The following is an 18,877-nucleotide window of genomic DNA, read 5'->3' on the forward strand; positions in this document are numbered from 1 at the left end:
GCCTTAACTTCCTGCCCACTAGATCATTCCTGCGTGCCACAGCCATTGTTGGGGGTATATCACAGCCCACACAATCAAGGTGCCTTCACCATGTCTTGCGCTGCATCCTAGCAATTATTCATAGCGAAATTGACATGTTATGCACACTACAGGCAAGGCGAAGAGTGTGTCAGGAATTCTATGTAGTTGCCCATTTTGCTGGGTCTTGGGAGCCCTCGACTGCACCCATGTAGCACTGCAACCACCCCTGAAACACTGAGAAGATATATCGCAACAAGAAACATTGGCATTCTATAAATGTGCAGGTGATCTGTGATGACAGGGGCACTTCCTGCATGTGAATGCCAATTATGCAGGATGCACGCAAGATAGCTACATCTTGCATCATTCCCTTATACACCAGGCCCTGGCATTGGGAACCTTTGGCAACACCTGGCTCATAGGTGAGTTGCAACTATCACGCACACACACTCAGTCACATGACACACAGAAACAGAAGAAATCACACAGCATGCAATCAATAACCTACCGCTGTCACCATTCCTGTTGACACCAATCACAAATCCAGCCACCCCAGGTGACGCACTGTTAGGATAGAATTGGAGTAGTAACCCTGTGGGAGACTACACCACCCCTGTCCTCTGGGTATTAGGTAGCCTGCCTATTGGTATAGGTCAGTACTACACAAGTTGGTAGAGTGACTGAGCAGCCGGACTTATCTCAAGAGAGGTACATTTGAGATGTAGAACTGTAGCATCGAAATGCACACATAAACGTATCCAAATAACACTTACACTCAAGGTTTTCTAGTGAAATAGTTATTTATTTATTTAACAGTCAGTTTTAAATAAGCATACTTTAAAAAGGACAATGTGCAACAATATGAATACACTTCCAATACTTTCTCAGAATCAAGGTCAAACAAGTAGATACTCTTTAGAGATGTATCATACACACTTCCTACACCCTGAGGTGACTTCACTAACTAGGACAGTACTGGCATTTACATATCACTTTTGCACTTGGTAAAATTCTGAGGTTGGTAGCAAGGAAAGTCTAGATAAAACCTTTCCCAGCAATATTAGTTAAAAACCAATGTATCACCTATGAGGGACAGTTTGAATCAAAGTCGATGGGTCAGAAGAGTCTGCAGGGAGCCAGGACAGCCAAAGCTCTAGAAAAGCAGCTACTGCAAGTCTCAACTGAGAAAAGAAAGCTAAAGAACAAAGAGGTAAGTACCCCTTAGTCAGCACAGTACCTTAGGTTAGAAGAAGAGGCTCCAGCTGGCTTCTGTCCTTGTTGTAGTGTTGCAGACCCTGTGTTCCTGGGCCTTAGTCGTTGGGACAAGAGGGAGGATGTCTGGAGGACTCCTGCACAGCAGTTCAGAGGTCAGCGGAAGCTACAGGCTCTTTTCAGTTCAGCTGCACTTCACGGTTTCAGCTACCGGCAAATAGCACCAGCGCGGATCTTGGACACACCTCTGGTGAGGTGACTCGAGCTTGGATCATCCTGCTTCGGGAGGGTCCTCAGGAGCTTCGGTTCGGCTTAAAGATGTTGCACTCGACTATGGATTTCTCGACCCCTGGCATTCGGTTCCAGCAGCAGCAACGAAGTACAGCCATTTGGGGAAGGTCCTCCAGCAAAGTTTGTCTTGGGGCTACTTGGGCCCACTAACCCAAGGGAAGAAGTCATCCTCTCCGGAGCTTCTCTAGTCGATTCGTAAAAGGAGTTTCAGCACAGCAGCAGGGCTTCACCGGGCAGTTCAACGGTCCAGGAGGATGCAGCAAGCTTCTCTTCACGATTTTTTCATTGGATGTTTCATTCAGTGATCAATTCTGTCTTCAGTCCAAGAAGCCTCACCTTTTATGCAGGTTTCTTCCATTTATGCACAGCCTAGCTATCACTCACACAGCCAGCCAATCAGCACTGGGTGCATTCAGGTAACCAAGGAGACTAAGGCCAGGGAAGCTTTGGGCACCTCCCACACTTCCTGCCCTACCAGGCACGCTGGAGCGAGAGGCGGGTTTCAGTACTGCAGCCACCAAATGCGAAATAAACAAAGGGTTTAAACCTGGTTTGGCACGCAGAGTAAAACCCAAGAAAGGCCTCACAAACAAGAAATGGCAAAAAAAGAAGACCAGGGCCATTTTGACACAATGGTCCCCCATGGGTACTTTATTGCAGCTGAGTATTCAACCTGCGGTAGTAAAGCACAATGGTAGGAAAATTAAACCACTGCAATCAGCCATTTAAAGTAGTGAGGGTAACATAACATTTTTTACATGAGTAAGTAGAAAAAAGGGGCTAGTAAGTAACCCCCAGCACTCCAAATAAGATGGGTTGTGCTGGATCTACAGAGACAAAAGGTAAGTTAAGTCAATTTCACTTTACTATTCTTGCGAACAGTAGTTCTCACAAGAAAAGGTATTCAAACTATCAAAGAAATCTAAAGGATTTCACTGTGACACTGCACTGAGCGTGCTCTGATTTTACCGTACAAAAAGTAGATGCATTTAGAGTTTGTCAGACTCCAAAAACAAAGGAAATACATAAGCCAAATCAGATCAAAATACATGAGATTGTGAGAAAAAGAGCTCACTCTCTCTTGGAGGAAAATGAAAAAGTCCTAAAGTCCAGCAAAATGGTTGAGGGTCTCTAAGGTTGAAGGGAATTAACACAGAAATGAGAATTCTCCCTAAGACGCACGCTACAATGCTGAACACATAGCCACTAGGGGCATAGTGGAACATGCATTCAGAGTGCACAAGTCATGCTTCCACTCCCTAGACCACTCAGGTTGACCCTTTATTTGCCCCTCTTTTCGTGGCTGGACAACACTGTAGAAGGTTGCTGGAGCTCCTCCCGCAAAAGTGAGTACTGCAGCTCCACAGGTCCACGCACATGTCATCATGTCAAGCTTGTGCTTGCAAAGCTATGTCCAACAGGTAATGCAGCCCAGCCTGAAAAGTACACAAAACATTGTCTGTCCAGCAGATGTGTCCCATGGGTGCTCAGCCACAACCCATCCTGCTGTCACTGGCTCTAGTGCAGTGTCCAAATATCCCTGATCAACAAAATGCACTGCGTGCTCTCCGGGACCTACCATGCACAGCATGCACACACCACCACTCACATCAGCACATCCACACATGCCTCAACACATCACTGACAAATTAAACATACATGTACAACATGCTGTGCCAACTCTGATACCACTAATAGCAAAGGGTGTTTCCTGCCTTGTGAAGACCACACCAACACCATTGCCAGATCATCGTCCTATGACAACACATCCAATTTGAGTAGAGGCAGATGTATGACAGCATCCCTACTGCTGCACTGCAACCACCAACCAAATGGCGAACAAAATGACCTGCTGCAGGATTCACCCATGTGTAGGAACTCACACATTTACCATGTGACAATCCTACACAGGCCAGCCATAGTGTAAGGCAACTCATGAGAACCACTTCAAGTACCCCTTGATGTCAGTAGCTTCAACACATGTCATATGTGTACCAAAACGTCCAACAGACATGTATCAGAGATAGCTACACTGTAAGCAGCAACAGAATCAAAATTATTCATGAAAAAAGTCTGTGGAAAGTCTCTCTGCTCACCACACCCCACCCTAGCAGAAACAAATGGCAACTCACAGGCAGCATGCACCGTCACTCCCTCGTCCACCTGCAAGAACACCCTAGGGAAACAAGTACCATTGTGTGCACTGCACAATGATCCTTCGATCTACTGGCTCCTAACTCCCATTACCCCCTCGTCCCTATGTCTCATCCAAGTACATAGCAAAATAGGTGGGTCCACCTCTGCCACAGGTATCATAGAATGTACAATATAAAATGCTACTTAAGATAATTTGCAATGGAACTCACAATGTGAGGACAGCCACTCATCCCACACAAATGGATAGATGACAGGTGCAGGACACTTGTCCCTTATCGGTGCATGTCTCAGACAATACAGGTGTTTAATGCAGGAGGTGCCTGGCCTAATGTGTCTCAGGGTGGATTATAACCTCACTGTCAGATACTGTGTAAAATCTCTGTTAGCTGTGCCACATTGCTCACCTTCAATGCCTACCAGCAAGCCGCTATAAATAGCCTCAAAAGCAGATGCAGGTGGCACGTAATACTTAAGTCGGAAAGGACACCTGGGAGGCAGGTTGCAATTTAATTGTGTTCTTCCTATCGATGGCATGTATTGCACAGAAGTGCAGTACTTTTCCTAATGTGTCAGGTGACACATCATTTGAACTCTCGCACCAGGTCCTGCATGCTACCCAATCTGATGTCTGCAAATGGGTGGAGAAATAGGGCAGAGAGGGTAAAGTGCCAATAACTGACAGGGAAATCATATTTCAAAGAGTTGTAACATCACCCTGCCCAGTTCAATTTTCCGGGCTGGCCTTACACCTGAGTCATCAATGTACTCCAAAAATGTGACCACATGAAGTGAACAACCATATACTTGCACTGTCACGCATTGCAAGATTTATACAACTTCAATTCCTGCAGCATGATATGGCATTTATAACGCACCTATACACAAGTGTTTCAAGGCGCGAAACCAATAATACAAAGCACATGCATAAATGATCAAGGAGACACATATCTTACAAGGCTGTCTGCGTGTAGACAATAAGGTTTCTCAACCACAAAGTCAGCATCTCTGTAGGCCCATAGCACACCTGAAGTGAGGACAAGTGTGTACTACTTCTCTGCTGGTACATTAATGTGAGATCAAGAAGACAGGCCTACTTAGCCTGTGTCCGATAATACATATGCTTCCTCCCCACAGCAGTGTAATAGACACTCACTGTCACAGTTCCTGAAAGTGCATTTCACCCTCCTCTGCAAGGTAAAGACATTTGATGATACCTACCTCTACACACCTTCCACCCACCACCCTACCCGAGACAGTGTGAGCTACTTCACCCTGTCATCACCCCTGGTTGGTAGTGCATCACTCCATAGCCATACACTAGCCACCCTCTCCCTCCTCATGCATGTCTCTCATATCCTCAACATGTCCCTTGCTCTATTATGCAAATGTTCTCCAAATCCCCCTGAAAGCAATGTAGCCACTTACGAAATACACAAATGTGTGCACATGGGGTAAGGTTTCACACCCCTCAATATCAATAGTTCTTGTTCATATTAATGGGAACACAGGAGCAACCAACAGTACACATGGCACATGAGAAAGAAACAGTGCACTCCTTCATCCACACCTCACCAGCAATGCACAGCAGACTTCACACATCAGCTGCATGCATATGGTGTGTTGCCTTATGTCAGCAGATGGCATGCAGGACTGAGATGGCATGAGTGGATATGTAATGCTGTACCAAATATAAGCATCACCTCCCACCAAACACTTGTGCACAGGAACATCCTGGGAAGACTGACTCCAAGCAGCAGGTCGTGGAGGTTTAGCCAATAATACAAAGCACATGGATACATGATCAAGGAGACACAATAAATGGTGTAGGCCAACTCCCATCTTTAGTGACAGTGACCATCACCCAAATGGAATCATTCATGCAGAATCCTATTTGTGCCACATCATGCCAACATTAGAATGCATAGATCAACAGCCATGCTAATGCATGACAGTGCACAACCTTACCATGAGGTACTTCTGGTGTGCTCTGAATCCCTCATCACCTCCACTTAGCACTGGTCTCTACATTGGTGTTAGGAGGGTCAGTGCCCAGCAGAGGGAATTGGCACTTGGATGGAAATAGAGTGCTCAAGGTGTCTTCATAGGGAGTGTGGGCGCTGGATGAGCAAAGCGATCAGACATTTCATCAGACATTTGTTGGTACTATTTAAAGGAGTCTGTCTGACAGAATGCACATATCATACACGTAACATTTTTCAATGGAATTGTCACCTTTATGTGGGAGACTATAGAAATCGAGATGACCACACAGTTGACATCTCGAGAAGGTCCACCTGTGCAGTTTGCAAGCTCAATAATGGGCCCAGTAGCATAGGCACTTGAGTCACTAACCTCAAGAACACTATGGCCCTGTCATCAGGAAAACATAAATACAGTCTGCCTTCAACAGGGAAATAATTTGAAAAATCCATTGTTCCATCCACATGCTTCTGGACACCAATGTGGATGAAGTGGTGACAACAGGATAGGCGTGTGTTAGGGCATGGCCAATGGCATCACCTGCGTGGGTCAGTTTTAACCCGCATCCTGTGGTGGCACCAGGGATGCTGCACTCTGACCACGCGTGACCAAATCCTGGTTCTCATTGGCTAATGTCACTCGTGGGAGGGATGCATTCATGTAGGACCCAATGGCGAGTGGCCAAAGAGTCAGCATGCACGTTCACCCTTGATATCTCCAACTGCATGTTGAAATTTTGCCACAAGGCAGCCATCTCTAGGCAGTGGATGTCCCTTGAGGCAAACAGCTTCTCATGCAGAGAGTGTCTCAAGGAATCCATGTCTTGATGGAGGAATTCCCTTGATTCCAACATCTGTGTATGCAAGGTTTGCCTCAAGGAGGCCATCTCTTGCTGCAGGTATCTCATGAGGTCAAAAACTCATCATGTAGGGATTGCCTCAAGGCAGAACCCTCCTTGCAACTTGCCTGGCTCTGGTGGTGCATGTCCTCTCTCCTCTCCTGCTGCAATAGGCATAGTTCGACAGTGTGTGCAACATTGGAGGAGATGACATTTTTGGCCAGACGATGGATGTCCCTGGCTATCGCTTGCACAACCTCACCACATTAGGCATTTGCATGCAGCATCTCCTCTTCCCGCTCCAAGTATCCAGCAGTCCCATGTCTACCATGTGTGTGTGGTCCACCAAACTGGGATGCTGGAGCCCGGGCCTGTTGCAGTTAATGAACTGTCATAGATGGCAATCTACAATCATCCTCCTCTGCTTCCTCATGATGGTAGAAGGCAATGTTGCAGACATAGAATCCACCATTGATGCAGGCCTCTCCACTGCCGGGAACAGGGTCTCCTGGCTCTGCTCCTCAGGTTCAGCAGCCTCTAGGAACTCAAGGTGCTCCATGGCGTCTAGACTAATCAGCTGGTCCCTCCACCATTTCCCTCAGTATGCCCTCCACATCTGATTCAGCAGCATTATCGGAAGACGAGTCAGGTGGCCTGCTGATGATGGCCTGCAACAGTTGGGGATTCTCACCAGACACAGCACCCCAGACTGCTCTGGTGGATGTTTGTGCCTCATCCTCTGACTCCTCATAATATGCTGCGTTCTCACCTACCACAAATTCAGGCAACAGTATTCAGAGGCCTACCTGTCCAGTTGAAGATGCATATTTAAATTCAAATGCATTCAGAAACAAAAGGGCCTTCTGCAAGTACACTGGACATTGAAAATGGGCATTCTGTAATGCAGAAGGCACAGGTGCTTAACAGTCAGTGCGCTGTGCAATCATTTCTGGGAACTTTAGGTCCTATTTCGGGCCGCAAATTGGAGGAGTAGGTGACCATACATACATACATACATACATACATGTATGAGAGTGGAAGATCTAACAGTAGACAGATGGATTACCGTGCTTCATGGCTGCATACTTGCAACATGTGGAAGTATCACGCTTTCTCTTGCTGACAAAACATGCATGTAGGAATTTGTGTTGCCAACATCCCCATTCCCCCTCTGCCAGATTGCCCATGGCCATATTTGTGGTTACCCATGCTCACATGCATCTTTACCATGTCTGAGGAGACGACAACATGCATATGCCCAGTGTGCACTTGCAGGGCCACTGAATTATTGACAGTCCAAATGTTGAATCAACATTACATATTAAAAGTACGCCCCTCATGCAACTTCTCACTGACATTGTAGCTCATCCATATCCACTGCATGGCAGGGCCAGCAAATGGATTACTCAGACATCATCCACTGCTGAGTTTGATTCCATGTGAGCCACTTTGACTGTTGAGACTGCACTATCCAGAAACATGACACTGCAAGTGCGTTCAATGACATGTGTCTTGCAGACCATTGGCACATATCAGTGTATAGGCCTCGCTAAATATTTCTGTACACAGTAATGTGTGTCGTAAGATCAATGTCAACCGGAAACATAGATCAAGCATCCACCTTCTTTGATGCACTATATGTAATGTAACTGACCATGGATGTTTACTGTAGTAATCATGGATGGGTGAGAAGGACCCCGATCAATTGTACTGCAACATTTGATTGCATATCATGTGGTGAGGAAAGAATATATATCATGCACACGTGTCACTCACCTCATGTGGCAGCATAGGTGTCCATGTCTGCTGTTCCAATCACCTGCTCATTCATGATGAGGCCACTGGCAGCCTCCTCAAATGGAATCAGCTCCTCCACATGTGGTGATCCACCACCAGTAGCCTGGGCAGAGGCCACACTGCTGCCAACCTTCTCATTGGTCCACCTAGTGAGGTCACCCATCATTTTGTGTACCTCTTCCACAGTGCGCCCCTCCACCCCACAATCATTTATCAAATCTGTGACCTCCTGCACATCCTCCACCGCTGAGTCAAAGTAAGGGTACTACCAGCACAGGTCGACATGGTGTTCATTAACATAATCCATGAGGATTTGCAACTCCTCATCAGTGAAGCACTTCTTCCTTGGTGGCCCCTTCTCCCGGACCTGCTGCTGTTCCTGGGGTGCTGTCTGTGTCTGCTCTGCAGGCTCTGGCCCCTCTCTATACCCTAGTGTGTTTTGGTTGTACTGGGGCACCTGTAGCCTCACCACCAGGTTCACCACCACGTTTGCAGGTGGACCCTTCTACTGCCCTTGTTCTGTCCTCTCTGTGGACCCCTCTCACTCATGGTGCAATGCAATAGTTAAGAGAAAATGTTCTCCTGGGCACAAAGAATGCCCCGTTTTCTGCAATGTACCCCCAAATATCTCTGTGTGTGTGCATGCAGGTGCAAGGCGCTAAAGGAGCTTGCTGTTTACAGCATTATGTGGTGTATGTGCCCATGCGCAGTTCATGCTGCGTGTGGCATGGAACGTACGCGCATGACACTATTGTTCTGATTTTGTCACTGCTGCCTGAGGACTATATCACCTGAACGGCAAATGGCCGAGGGGTAGCAACACGACCCATGTGATTGGTAGGTTTTGTGCAACTGAATGTGATCCAAGAGGAAACCATGGAAGAGGCGACTATCTTAGTACTACCAGCGCTGCTTCCAAGTGATCATGTTGGAGGAGTATATCTGGAAGGTGTAGTTCATGGAAGACGCAGGCCTGAAGTGGTTAGGGGGGTAATTGGTCAACACTAAACTGGGCCATGGGTGCTCAAGGTGCATAGATGGCAAGTGTCCTTGCAATTACAAACATTGCATGGCTAACACCACCATTGTACTGATAAAGGTCTGCAAGCCTGTTCCACACCTTCTATGGTCTTTGAATGGGTGTGGAGATCCTTTACCGTTGGGTATGTGACTGTACCCTTTCACAACAGATCCTGAGTGTGGGCCAGCATTCAGTTTTGTGTGTTCAACAGCCGACAAGATTAGTACATCTGTGGGAGTCACATTGCTGTGTTCTTATATGCAAGGGGTATCGAGGGACATCCAGTGAGCTTTTGTCAAGAAGGTGTTGTAGCCACATTATGTGGAAGTGGAGGAGGCCTACTAAGGTGGACTGGGGTTTCATCATGGACCTCTGCATCAAGCACATTCAGCAGGATTTCAAACAGACATTTGACATTTCGTCCAACGCCTGGTGGTGTCAGTACTGTGCAATAGAAGAGTGGCTGTGCAGGTGATGTGTGTTTGGGGTGCATGAATGTCTTTTCGCACATTGTTGGGGCATGTACTGTGAGGAAACAGAGTGGGCACAGAGTGATGCAGATTTTGAGGCGTAGATTAGTTGAGGTACTAGGACTTCTGAGTGCAGCCTTAATGTGGGATTGGGGGGGGCAAAGATTAGTGAAGGTAATGGGACGAGAATTAGTGGTTGCAGCCTTAATGCGAGATTGGGGGGTGCATATTAGTGGAGGTACTGGGACAAGGACTTGTGTGTGTAGCCTTTATGTAGGATTCGGGGGACATTTAATGTGTGTAGCCTTTATGTAGGATTCGGGGGACATTTAACTGGAGGTACTGGGACAAGGATTTGTTGGTGCAGCCTTTATGTAGGATTCAGGGGTGCAAATTAGTGGTGGTACTAGGATGAGGACTTGTGGTTGCGGCCTTAATGTAGGATTGGGGCACACAGATTAGTGGAGGTACTGGGACGAGGATTTTTGGGTGAAGCCTTTATGTAGGATTGAGGAGCGCAGATTAGTGAAAGTACTGGGATGAGGATTAGTTGGTGTGGCCTTAATGTGGGATTGGGGGTACAGATACGTGCAGGTATTGGGACAAGGACTTGCAGATAAGTAATCCTTGATTACTTCTTTTTCATTAGTCCGGCAAATGTCACACTTGCCCTGGTGACGTGCTGTCAGCGTGCTGGGCACTATTCATTTTTCTTTGCGCTGAAGGTTTCTGTGCGCATCTCATTCTGTGAATCAGCTCCAGTTGCAGTACATTCATACCATGCAATGTTTGCGCTTGCGCTAACTACTTTACACAGACTTAGCACTTTTTCTGTAAATTAGGGCCCATGTATCTGGTATAATCACCATATATAAGAGATTGCTTTGTGTTTATTTGCAAGCACTCAACTATACAGGAGACAAACACTGTCATGCGATTACACTTTTCTGCTCTAGCTGGCTGAAAAATAAACGGATTTGTATTTGCAGCACAAGCGCCCGCCAACAGAAAAAAAGTAAATTTAAATATTTTGCACAGGAAAGGGCATTTGAGATCAAAACTGAATTTTTGTTGTTGTTCTGCATAGGTCATAGGTCTGGCTGGTGTAACCAGGCGTGTAGAGTGGCCCCCGCGATCAGAACTCGTAATGTGGCGGCATGGCAACAACGGCACTGGTAGCACTACCGGTGCTGTTGTTGCCTTACTGCCACTGTTGTAATGAGGCCCCATATCTCAAACGGCCTCACCATGTCCAGCAATCAATGTGGGAGAATTGTCTCTGCCACAATGCACCCTACCAGTAATTCTTGTAATACTTTTCATCTGGCTACTTGCATGCGCCAGGAAGCAATGTCCATCATTTTAGCATAATTTTTCTTTTTTCCTCATCATGCCCAACTCCCTTTCACCTTCTGTTGCAATAAAAAGTATAATATCTTCTCCTATTACTCCAACCTCCTTGCAAAGTTTGGCCAGCTGCACACCTCCGTCCTGAACAAATTGGATTACTGTAAACCCCATTCTGTTGGTCTGAAAAAGAAACATTCAAAAACCATCAGATTGTGCAAAACAAAGCAGCAGGGATCCTTGGAAGCCTGCTCTTATTTATGTCCACTGACTCTTCAGCAAACAGCAAATCACATTCAAAAGGAGCACATGACTTTGTGGCTAAAGGATTACTATCTCCATAAAAAGCTGCCCACCACAACATCTATAGGGTTTCCTTCAACTGAAATGTCCTCAACATCTTGCACAGGTCCTCTACCATGTCCAGCAATCAATCTGCGAGAATTGTCTCTGCCACAATGCACCCCAGCGGTAATTCCTGTGTTAGCATCACATAAACACATACTTTTTCTCTGGCCACTTGCTGGCGCCAGGAAGCAATGTCATCATTTTAGAATCATTTTTCTTTTTGCCTCATCATGCCAGACTTGCTTTCACCTTCTGTTGTTATAAAAACTATAATGTCTCCCCCTACTGTTAACAATGTGTCCCTCCTCCGACATACCCTCACACAGTCAGCTGCATTCTGGAAACATCATGCAGGAGAGGGGGAAAAAGACAGCCAGCTGGGAGCAGTTTTGTTTAATCACTTTTTTACAAGCTGAAAAAATGTATGTCTCAATCTTCTTCTGCATACATCATGGTTTTATATAATTGCAAAATGTTATGCAATCATTTAATGCTAATGTAAACCTTATATTTTAATAGACTTTGATTGGCCAGTGTACTTAAAGGTCAAACATCGCATGTTTTCTATTGGACATAGACACTTCCTGAGACACATGAATTTTATGCTAATCAGCATGACTTGTGGTTTTCCATATTTTCTACATTACAATACACATGTTGCAACTTTAAAACTGGACAGAACAGGCTTTGCAAATAACACATGCTTCAGATAATTGTCGAGGTCAAAGATTAAGTTGTTTAGTTCATTATTGGCTAATCCCCGTTTCTTATATATTTCTGACTGTATGCCAATTTCATTTTGTGAGCAACACCGTCAAAATCATATATTCTGCTATTTGATTCTGCTACATCACCGTGCTTGGCTTCCACCCAAGAACTCTATTTATGAGTTCTGCTCACAGCACTATATTTTGATGCTTCCAGCACTTCTAAATGCTATGGGCCTTATTCTGATATACCATTCTAATATCTACTGAGTGTGAATAATATTTCTTATGTCAGCGAACTATATTCAGTGTTATGTATGTTGTCCTAAATAAATGTGCAGTGTCACCTATGTTCTATGTATATACCTATAATAAGGGCAGCCTGGCTGCCTCAATAAACAATGCTTCTGACTTTTATAATGTTGGACATGAGGACAAGACACATGCCCTTGAATGACCATCTCACCTGTCTGTCACGAGAGGGAGAGGAAGAGTCTGCTCCTCTTTACTATTACTCTGCCTCCTTTCAAATCAATAGTTTGGCCAGCTGTGCACCTCAGTCCCGAACAAATTGGACTACTGTAAACCCCAATCTATTGGTATAAAAAGAAACATTAAATATAAACTTCAGATTGTGCAAAACAAAGCATCAGGGATCCTCTGAAACCTGCTCTTAATTATGTCCACTGACTCTCCAGCAAACAGCAAATCACATTCAAAAGGAACACACGACTTTGTGGCCAAAGGATTACTGTTTCCATAGAAACCTGCCCACCACAACAACCCTAGGGCTTCCCTAGGCTGAAATGTCCTCAACATCTTGCACAGATACCTACAACTGATCCTGTTTCTTGGGAAGACTGATACAGGCAAAAGATATGAAGGGATTCTACAAAAAAAGTATGTTGGCACTCTGAAGCAGGTGAAGCAGTAGTGTCTTCATTTTAAAATAGCATACAAGCATAAAGAAATACATTTTTACCTCACAAAATGTTTTTACCCTTGTGTAGCACCTAATATTTTTCTGAACATTTGTATTTCCTTTTCATTGTAAATATATATTCTTTATTTTGTTGAGCATGTACTTTATGACAGCTTGCATAATGTGTACAAAAGTGTTTATACATGCCCGATATTCTCTTATACGTCTCAATTGTTGTAATTTTGACGCAGGGCTGGAAAAGACATGGCTATTACTGCTACCTGATGACTCCACAAGCAGAAAGCTTTTCAGAAGCCAACGCCACTTGTCTGAAGCATGGTGCTTTTTTAACTACTGTTCGGGACAGGTATGGTTCCATCAGGAATGTATCCAAGTACAATATCTTGAAGCTTTTTGTGTGTTTCCCTTTGCAACTCTCTCTCAGTAGTGTTTTATCCCACCTTCTCTCTTTTTCTTTTCTACCATTCTCTTGCATAAACAGAGTCATGTGTTTATGCCGCTCTGTCTGAGTCAATTAAGGTTCATCCTTTACACATGTTGTTCAAACCCTAATGAACACACATGCAGCAGAATCTTTTGCGGCTTTTGAAGTAAACCATTGACAATGCATTGCCATCAGTTAAGGGTAGAAGGAAAACACAGCAATGTATCTTTTTGCATAAACTTGACTTCCAAGATGCAGATACATGATTCACACCTCAGCAAATGCTCCTCAGCCCTCTACATAAAAAGCTTTGCACTGAAATTAAATATATGCTCACGCAAAAAGGAAATCAGTTGTAGTGGCCAAAAGCATAATAATTTTCTTTTGGTTGAAAGTACTGCACATGGCCGAGGTGTGCACGTGTTTGATAGAGTTCAGTGCTCATATCTGGGTAGTGCGTCTATTCCGATCCATAGACGTACTATCCAGGCACAGATGAGCTAACTAGCTCTCACCCAGCACCCTCCTCAGGGTGACCTGCTGACTTGCTCCATCACGAGCCTGCTTTTACAAATTCTGAAATTGGACCACCAACAACTGCCAGCGCCCACACCAAACAAGGGTTTGTCTCCCCATCCAGTACCAAACCTCTTGGGAACCCTGGAGTTTTGGTTCCCAGACAAACCATGTGCCAGGCTGCAGGCAAGACCCAGACCATAGACTGAACCTGTGCGCAGGGGACCGGCCGTCCCGACACAAAACTCCAAACCCTTGAAACCCTACTTTCATTGTAATCTTTCTCCTTTATCACACTGATGTCATCCTAATCCTTCTCTCTCTCCCTAGTCATTCATCATACTCCTTCTCTTTTATTGTCCTTCTCCTTCATCCTACCCCTTCATCGTAGTCTTCTTCATCATAACCCTTCACCTTTATCTAAGTCCTTCATCCCTGTCATTTTTCTTAGTATAAATCCTCGGCTACAGTCCTCCAACCTAATGTTTCCTTTTTGCTTTGATTCATCTTCTTCTTCATCATAGTCCGTTTCTCACTGACTGTGCTTCATCATACTCTTTCTCCTTTGTAGTACTCATTCATTTGAGTCCTTTCTCTCTCATTATACTCCTTTTTCCTTGACCTCCTCCTTTACCTTAGTCCTTTATCATCCTCGTCATAGACCATTACAATAGCCCTTCATTATAGGTCTGCTCTTTCTCCTGCTCAGTCTCCTTCATCATAGTCCTTCTTCATATTCCTTCTTCTTTCCTGGACCCTCTCCTTCATCATAGCCATTTTCCTTCATCTTAGTATTTTGTCCTGATCTGTTTCATTCATCCCAAACCTTTATCCTAATCCTGCTTCTTCATCATAGTACTACTCCTTCATCAGAGTCCCTCCTCTTGTCATACTTCTTCATCATTGCCCTTCCCCTTTATCCTAATCCTTTTCATTCATCATAGTCCTTAGTGATTCCTCTTCATCCTAATATTTCGTATTAGTCATTCTCCTTCACCAAGGACTTTCTCTTTCATTATAGTCCTTCATCTCATCATAGTCCTTCATCATAACCATTTATCATTGTCCACTTCTTCATCATAGCCCATCATCAAAATCATTTGGCATAATCCTTCATCATAGTCATTGTACCTCATCATAGTAGTTAATCCTATTGATATTGGTATTGATATGATATTTTTCTATTGTGCTCGTACACAAGTGTTTCAGAGCACGACAAGGCAAGGGAGGGGAAGAGGGGAGAACAAAACAGCGATCTTACTAGGCCCAGTGTAATTGAGAACGCACAACTGCATGGAAGAGGGGGAGGGGAAAAGTGCATGGAAGGTGGGAGAAGTGGAAAGTGCGAAGCAGAGGAGAAACAGATAAATAATAATAAATAAATAAATAAATAATAAAGGCATCGAACTGTGGTAGTGCAGACAGCAATTTGCAAGTGCTAGGTTTAAGGCAGCAGACAGGGTAGGTCTGATAAGTACAGGAAGAAAAGGGGGGCTGTATGGGTACAGATACAGACCCCAGTGCAAGGGGTGGCCCTGAGGCAGTGTGGGAGGGTGGCAGGGTGAGCAGGTACCTGGGTCCAGAGGACAGAGGGTGGCCAGGTGCACGGTGCCAAGAGAGAACAGATCAGCAGGGGAGAGGGGGGTAGCGAAGGCAGAAGAAAAGAGGAAGGTCTTGAGGTGCTTCCAGAACCGGAAATGGTTCTCCTCAAGTTTTAGAGTGGCAGGGAGGCTGTTCCAGAGGGAGGCCCCAGCCGAAGACAGAGATCTACCCCCAGCTCGTTTCTTTGAAAAACGACTGACCCTAAGGGAGTTATAGGTAGAGGAGCGAAGAGCTCGAGAGGGGAGGTATTTGCTGAGGGATAGCTGAAGGTATTTTGGAACCAGGCCCCAGAAAGCCTTGTGGACAATGCAGAGGGTTTTGAATGTAATCCTTGCATCCACTGGGAGCCAATGTAGAGATTTCAGAGGTGGAGAGATACGATCCCAGGGCTTGAGGCCAAGGACAAGTCTCACAGTCCTGTTCTGGATTAGTTTCAGAGGGCGGAGAGTAGAGGCAGGTAGATTTAGAAAGAGGCTGTTACATTAGTCTAACCTAGTGAGAACCAGAGCTTGGGATACCATGAGCTTCTGGGGGAAGGAGAGGAAAGGCAGAGTACCTCTGAGGAGGTGCAGTAGGAAGTTTGACTTTTTAGAGACCTCAGAGATGTGGGCGGAGAAGGAAAGAGTGGAGTCAAAGATGACCGAGAGGTTCTTAGCCTCGCAGGTGGGGGTAGGAGGAGGGCCAAGGGAAGCCGGCCAGAGAGTGAGGGGACAGGATGGTGAAGGTGTGCCGATGAGGAGGATCTCCATCTTGCTGGCATTCAGACAAAGATCATTGGTGGCACACCAATCTTGAATGGCAGTTAGGCAGTCAGAGATGAGAGAGGGAGAGGAGGTGGCCAAGGGCAGTGTGAAAATTAGTTGAGTGTCATCAGCGTAGCACTGGAAATTTGAGCAGAAAATGGCAATGCAGTGGGCGAGAGTTGCCAGGTATTGGTTGAAAAGCCAGGGTGAGAGGTTAGACCCCTGGGGAACACCACAGGTAGAGAGGAAGATAGATGATAGGAAGGACCCAAGTTGGACCTGGGAGGGTCGATCAGAGAGGAAAGAGGTCAGCCAGGCCAGAGCCTGATCAGTGATGCCCAGGTTTTCACGGAGACGGTTGAGCAGGATGATATGGTTGACTGTGTCGAAGGCAGAAGAGATTGAGGAGGATGAGGACAGAGGGAATGTTAGAGTCAAGGGTGGAGAGCAGATCTTCACAGATGTCCAGGAGAGCAGTTTCCGTGCTTCTGGTAGCTCTGAAGCCAGACTGGTGGTCATGGAGACAGCCAACAGAATTGGAATGAAGGTTAAGCTGAGAGATGGCCAACTTTTCCAGAAATTTGCCCAGAAAGGGAGTCATGGAAATTGGGCGATACATAGCTGGACCAGAAGGATCAGCTGTGGGTTTCTTGAGAAGAGGATGCACAATGGAGTGCTTCAGGGGGGGGGAGGATCCTGAGGCAAAGGAGTGGTTGCAAAAATCAGCAAGGGCCGGAGCGAGGGTATCAATGTGGTCTTTGATGGTTTTAGAGGAACAGGGATGAACCTGTTTTGATGAGGCTTTCATAGATCGGACTTGTCTAGCGACCTCGTCAGGGGAGAAAAGAGGAAAGGACGTGAATGATGGTGGGGGTGGCTAAAGAAGGGTCAGCAAGCACTGATGGAGAGGGTAGAGGAGGGGTTGGGCTAGGGAGGGTGGACAGGATGTCCTGGGTGTTTGAAATGAAGTGAGAGGCAAGGGCATTGCAAAGAGCCAGGGAGGCAACAGGAGGGGTAGAGACTGCAGCAGGGTTGGCCAGCTCCTTGCAGATTTTAAAGAATTCGGCTAAGTTGTTAGATGCCGCAGAGACACAAGCTTGAATGGGGGGACTAATCCTAGTCCTTCTTCTACATCTCAGTGTTTCATCCTAACCGTTTTCCTTCATCTAAGCCCTCCCTCATAACAGTCATTCCCTTTCATACTACTCCTTCATCATAGACCTTCATCAGTCCTCTTCCTTCATTATAATCCTTCATCATAGCCCTTAGACATAATTTTCTTGTTCGTAATAGTCCTTCATCAATGTCCTTTGGCATAGTCCTTTCATCAATGTACTTACATTTCATCATAATAGTTCATATTGTTCCTTCTCCTTCATCACAGTGCTTCATCCTATTCCCCCTTCACACTGTCCTCCATCACAGCTCTTAACTTTCTCTTAGGCCTGCTTCCTAGTCATTATCCTTCATCAAAATCCACCATCCCAGCTCTTCTCCTTTGCCATAGTGTTATGGTGGGGTGGAAAGTCCCAGACCTTAGCAGAGCAGATAGGCCAGGAAATCCTGCACCCAAAAATGGAAGAGACAAGGTAATTGACAAAGGCATGTTTTATTAACAATTGTCATATTCGTCTTGAGCTTGACAAAAGCTTAAACTCATAATGTTTGTTACGACCAACATCACATCACACCAAAACCTATGGGGTGGAGCGATTGGTTAGGGGAATCACCTATATACACACATTCCATAAGGGCTAGCCTTTTTATTGTTTATGCTCTGATGGCTCCACCTGAAACAACCTTTAAACTGATAGTATTGAGTACATGTCATTTCTATACTACTGATTGGCCGATGCAACAATTATTGAACTGCATTAATTGAGGATGGGGATTGGTTGGCATTGGTTTTGCCAACCTTTACTACTTGGCAGTTCATCAGCACATGAGCAACAATACTGGTGGGGAAGAGACATCAAGATGCTGTCCTTCCCAATTATAACACACTATCTCTGATTTCCTAGGCCACGAGCCAGGGCCTTATCTTTGAATTTGACTCTGTCTGGTATATTTATTCTGAGAACCTGAGGGGAGTGAATGCCTCAGTCTGTCTGTATCCGATTTTAATGAATAGCGCCGGTTCTCCAACTGTCGGTCAATGGTGACAAGACCATGTTTCTAATTATTCTGCTAGACCTTTACTAGGATTGTAGCCACTATTAATGCAGATGTCTTTACCCTTGCCTTCCACTGTAGACTTGTGTGAGCTTTTCTTCTTCCAATATTAAGCCTTAATTAATGAGCACCCGGTCTTCAAGTACTGTTTGTATCTGTACGTAAGAGAAATGTGTCTTTCTCTTGGGAATCATTATCTTCTGTTCTCTACGGTGCTAGTCCAAGCCTCCCTTTTCCATTGTAACCTTGGCAAAGGCATTGCAGCTACTGTCTGGCTTGCTAGGATCT

The 18,877-nt window shown here is 45.4% G+C and overlaps 1 protein-coding gene across 1 annotated transcript in view; it reads left to right on the forward strand.

Moving 5' to 3' along the window:
- Nucleotides 1-18,877, forward strand: part of LOC138569908 (macrophage mannose receptor 1-like) — a 745,141-nt gene that overhangs the window by 271,309 nt on the left and 454,955 nt on the right. Inside the window, exon 10 of the mRNA XM_069648337.1 lies at nt 13,363-13,478. Within this exon, the coding sequence (XP_069504438.1) occupies nt 13,363-13,478 (116 nt within the window). The remainder of the gene's footprint in view (nt 1-13,362; nt 13,479-18,877) is intronic.

Source organism: Ambystoma mexicanum, chromosome 2q (assembly GCF_040938575.1).
Source record: "Ambystoma mexicanum isolate Mex_15411 chromosome 2q, UKY_AmexF1_1, whole genome shotgun sequence".
Lineage (NCBI taxonomy): Eukaryota > Metazoa > Chordata > Amphibia > Caudata > Ambystomatidae > Ambystoma > Ambystoma mexicanum.